The 4,461-nt window shown below is 38.6% G+C and overlaps 1 protein-coding gene across 1 annotated transcript in view; it reads left to right on the top strand.

Annotated features, from left to right (window-relative positions):
- Positions 1-4,461, top strand: part of LOC103751050 (zinc finger protein 345-like) — a 13,839-nt gene that overhangs the window by 3,664 nt on the left and 5,714 nt on the right. The window contains exons 2-3 of the mRNA XM_008854350.3: positions 1,687-1,813; positions 2,297-2,392. Coding sequence (XP_008852572.1) covers positions 1,687-1,813; positions 2,297-2,392 — 223 coding nt within the window. The remainder of the gene's footprint in view (positions 1-1,686; positions 1,814-2,296; positions 2,393-4,461) is intronic.

Raw genomic sequence — 4,461 nt, 5'->3', positions numbered from 1 at the left:
ATCCACCTGCCTCTGTCTCCTGAGTGCTGGGATTAAAGGCGTGCGCCACCACACCTGGCTATTTATTTTTATTTTATGTGTATGAGTGTTATGCCTGCATGTATGTAAGTGCACCCGTGTTGTGCAGTGCCTGCAGAGGTCAGAAGAGGGCATTGGATTCCCTGGAACTGGAGTTACAGAGGGATCTTAGGCACTATATGGGTGCTGTCATTTGAACTTGTTTCTGCAAGAGCAGCCAGTGTTCTTAACTGCTGACCATCTCTCCAGTCCCTAGTCTCTTGTTTTTAATGTGTAGTTATGTCTATGTGGATATGTGATCCGTAAAATATAAATATTATTTGAGTAATTTGCTTCCTTTAAATAGTCTGAAAATATAATATTTTTAATTACTCAAATTAATGATTTTGCTATGATACATTCCTTTTTTTTTTTCAAAGTCCTTTTGAGACAGGGTCTCTCTGTAGCCCCAGCCTGCAACTTGTTATATAGACCAGACTGCCTTCAAATTCACAGAGATCATCCACCTCTACCTCCAAAGTGCTGGGAGTTACAATGGTGCTACCATACCCAGCTAATTTTTTTTTCTTTTAAAATAAATATTCTGGATATTAATTCATCTGACAAAGAATTTCTCTTACTTTTTAGGTTGTTTTTTCACTGTATCGATTGTTTCCTTTGTAGCTTTGTAGGGCAGATGCTTTTTAAAAAAATATTATTATTATTATTTTTGTCTTTTTGAGACAGGGTCTCCCTGTAGCTCCAGCTGTCCTGGAACTCACTATGTAGACCAGGCTGGCCTTGAACTCACAGAGATCCGCCTGCCTCTGCCTCCCGAGTGCTGGGATTAAAGTGTGCACCCCCATGCCCAGCTTATTTATTATTTTTATTTTATGTGAATAGCCTGCATGTGAGTGTACCTGTGTCGTGCAATGCTGCGGAGGTCAGAAGAGGCTGTCGGATCCCCTGTGACTGGAGTTACGGACAGTTGTTAGCTGCCATGTGGGTGCTGGGATTCGAACCCGGGTCTTTTGCAAGAACAATCAGTGTTCTTAACCGCTGAGCCATCTCTCCAGCCCCAGTATCTACATTTTAATATCTACAGTTTGTGCTTGTGTATGTTAAAATTTGGAAGTAGTCTTCTAACGCACCATGACTTTCTAATCTAAGAAATATGCACAATTTGTCTTTGAAAATATAAGCATAGCACTTAAATGTGTATTTTTTGTTTATTTATTATTTTACTTTATGAGTGTTTCGCCTACATGTATGTAAGTGTGCCTGTGTTGTGCAATGCCCATGGAGGTCAGAAGTGGGTGTTGGATCCTCTGGAAATGATCTCTGGACAGTTGTTAGCTGCCATGTGGGTGCTGGGAATCCAGCCTGGGTCCTTTGCAAGAGCAGTCAGTGCTTTAACTACTGAGCGATGTCTCCAGCCCCTTTAATATACAGTCTTATCTTGATACATGTCTTTAAAAGTTCATTATTTCAAAAAATATTACCTGTACTAGTTTTGTGGATCTTGTGTCGTCCTCTTTCTTCAGAGTTAGATAATACATAGTGAACATAATTGTCTTAGAAAGTATTTTGATGAATAATTAAGGTCTCTGTCAGAATCACTTCTCATATTGGGTCAGTTAGAAACTTTATCAATGTTAATAGTTAATGCAGTGTTTATATTTATTTCAGGACCTGATGACATTTGGAGATGTGACCATTGATTTCTCTCCAGATGAATGGGGATACCTGAACTCTGCTCAGCGGAAATTATATAGGGATGTGATGCTAGAGAATTACAGAAACCTGCTCTCTGTGGGTGAGGACAACTTACTTCCCTTGGACATTTATTACCAACACTAATTTCCATCCTTTCAGAAATATCTCTTGGATGCCTCTATTTTTCAGGAAAAAAAAAATGGGTTGCTTGTTGGTACAGATAAGAGCATTGTTGTGCTGTGCTTATCTTTAACCAACCCATTTCTTGAGGTAATGTCTATCCTTTTCTTTAGTGGTAGTTATAGGAACTCACTGGTATAAAATATTGTGGCCTACATATTGAAGTCCAAATTCTTCTCTTTACCTTTGATTTGGTTAGTAGTTGGAAGTAGATCTGAGGATCTGCAACTGGGCATTCCTTTATTAGTATTCTTAATGGGTCTGCCAAGAACCAACATTTGGAGAATCAAATTTGTAGAGACTTTTGTTATTTTTTTTGTACTGGTTATACAACTGAATTAGAGATGTCAGTAGTTACTTTGTGAATCTCAAGCATCATCATGTTCTGTTTTCCTATACACAGGTCTTGCAGGCTCGAAGCCACACCTGATTGCCTTTCTGGAGCAAAGGAAGGAGCCTTGGAGTGTGAAGAAAAAAGGAACAGTAACTGTAAGTCCAGGTAGGTATAATGAATGAAATGGATGAGAGGTACAAAGGTCAGGAGGTGTAGATTGAGAACCTGTGCTTTAGAAGCCTAGTTTTAGTTCTCTTGCTGTCACAGAAGGGCATCTCTTGCATCATTATGCTCTTAAAACCCCTGTCTTCCTTTCCTTCCAGTGACTAAGCTACAAATTCATCTAGCTTCATATCAGTATTAAGCCATCTTGATTACTGTAGCTTTTTTTTTTTTTTTTTGGGTTTTTTTGAGACGGGGTCTCCCTGTAGCCCCAGCTGTCCTGGAACTCATTATGTAGACCAGGCTGGCCTTGAACTCACAGAGATCCTCCTGCCTCTGCCTCCTGAGTGCTGGGATTAAAGGCGTGCGCTACCATGCCTGGCGATTACTGTAGCTTTTAATGTGTTTTGAAATCAGGAAGAGTAATACTTTCACATTTATTTCTTTTTTGAACATTGATGAATTTTTCATTGACCCTTTCGATTCCATATGATTTTTAGAATTGCTTTTTCTAGTTTTGAAAAAAAAACGATATTTGTATTTTGACAGTGATTACATGGAATCTCTAGGTCACTTTTGATAGCAAAGATATTTTTTAAGTATTCTAGTTCTTGAGCAAGACCATTTTCAAGAATATATTATTTAATTACTACATATTTGTGGATTTTCTGATTTTTTTATTATTGATTTTTATTTCATTGTGGTTAGAAAAGAATAACAGTTGGTGTATACTGGATACTTTTGATTGGGTGTACACTTTTTTCGTTTGTTTGTTGTTTGATACAGGCTCTCTGTTAGCCACAGCTAGCCTGGAACTCACTATGTAGACCAGACTGGCCTTGATCTCACAGAGATCCACCTGCCTCTGCCTCCTAACTCCTGGGATTAATTTTTATTTTATGTGTCTGAGTATTTCATCTGCTTGTAAGTGTACCATATCATGTGTGTACAGTGCCTATGGAGTCCAGAAGATGGTGTCAGATACCCTGGAACTGGATTTATGGATGGTTGTTAGCTGCCATGTGGATGCTGAGAACTGAACTAGGATCCTCTGCAGGAGCAGCCAGTGCTCTTCACCTCTGAGCCAGCTCTCCAGCCCAAATATAGCACCTTTTTCTTGCTGCTCGTAGGATTTTTTCTGTGACTTTGGAAACTCTGATTATAATGTGCTTCATTTTTAGACTTTTTCTGTTAATCCTAGTTGGAGATAATTGAGGTTCTTACATTTTAATAACATTTTATTCCTCGTATTTTGAATTTCCCAACCTTTATTATTTTTTAAAAAAGTTTTTATTGCATTTTATTGAGAGAGAGAATGAATGAATGAAGGAATGAATGTATGTATGTGTACTTACAATGGTGTGTGTGTGGAGGTCAGTGGACAACTTGAGGGAGTTGGTTCTCTGTTTTCACCATGTGAGTTCCAGAGATTGAGCTCACGTTGTTAGCCTTGACAGTAGGTGACCTAACCCTAACCCTAACCCTAACCCTAACCCTAACCCTAACCCTAACCCTAACCCTAACCCCCTAACCCCCTAACCCCTAACCCTCTAACCCTCTAACCCTCTAACCCTCTAACCCTCTAACCCTAACCCTAACCCAACCTGCCAAGACGTCTCCCTGCTCCAGCCATTACTTTTTGTTGGATTCTGTAGGTTCGAAGTTTCTGTTTCTGTTCACAGTTGTCACCTTTTTGCTCGGTTCTCATTTCCCTTCTGTCATTGTTTTCTGTATTCTTGTTTAGGTTGTCGAACATTTTTCAAATGGTTATTTTTAATTCTTTAGATAATTCATAATTCTCAGTTTTTTCAGGCTCAAGTTCTAGTATTTCATCTTCTTAAAAAAGTTTTATTAGGTTCGAAGTTTCTGTTTCTGTTCACAGTTGTCACCTTTTTGCTCGGTTCTCATTTCCCTTCTGTCATTGTTTTCTGTATTCTTGTTTAGGTTGTCGAACATTTTTCAAATGGTTATTTTTAATTCTTTAGATAATTCATAATTCTCAGTTTTTTCAGGCTCAAGTTCTAGTATTTCATCTTCTTAAAAAAGTTTTATGAGCTGGGCATGGTGGCACA

Source organism: Nannospalax galili, unplaced genomic scaffold (assembly GCF_000622305.1).
Source record: "Nannospalax galili isolate Female #2095 unplaced genomic scaffold, S.galili_v1.0 scaffold507, whole genome shotgun sequence".
Classification (NCBI taxonomy): Eukaryota; Metazoa; Chordata; class Mammalia; order Rodentia; family Spalacidae; genus Nannospalax; species Nannospalax galili.
This window is presented reverse-complemented; position numbering and strand designations above follow the sequence as displayed.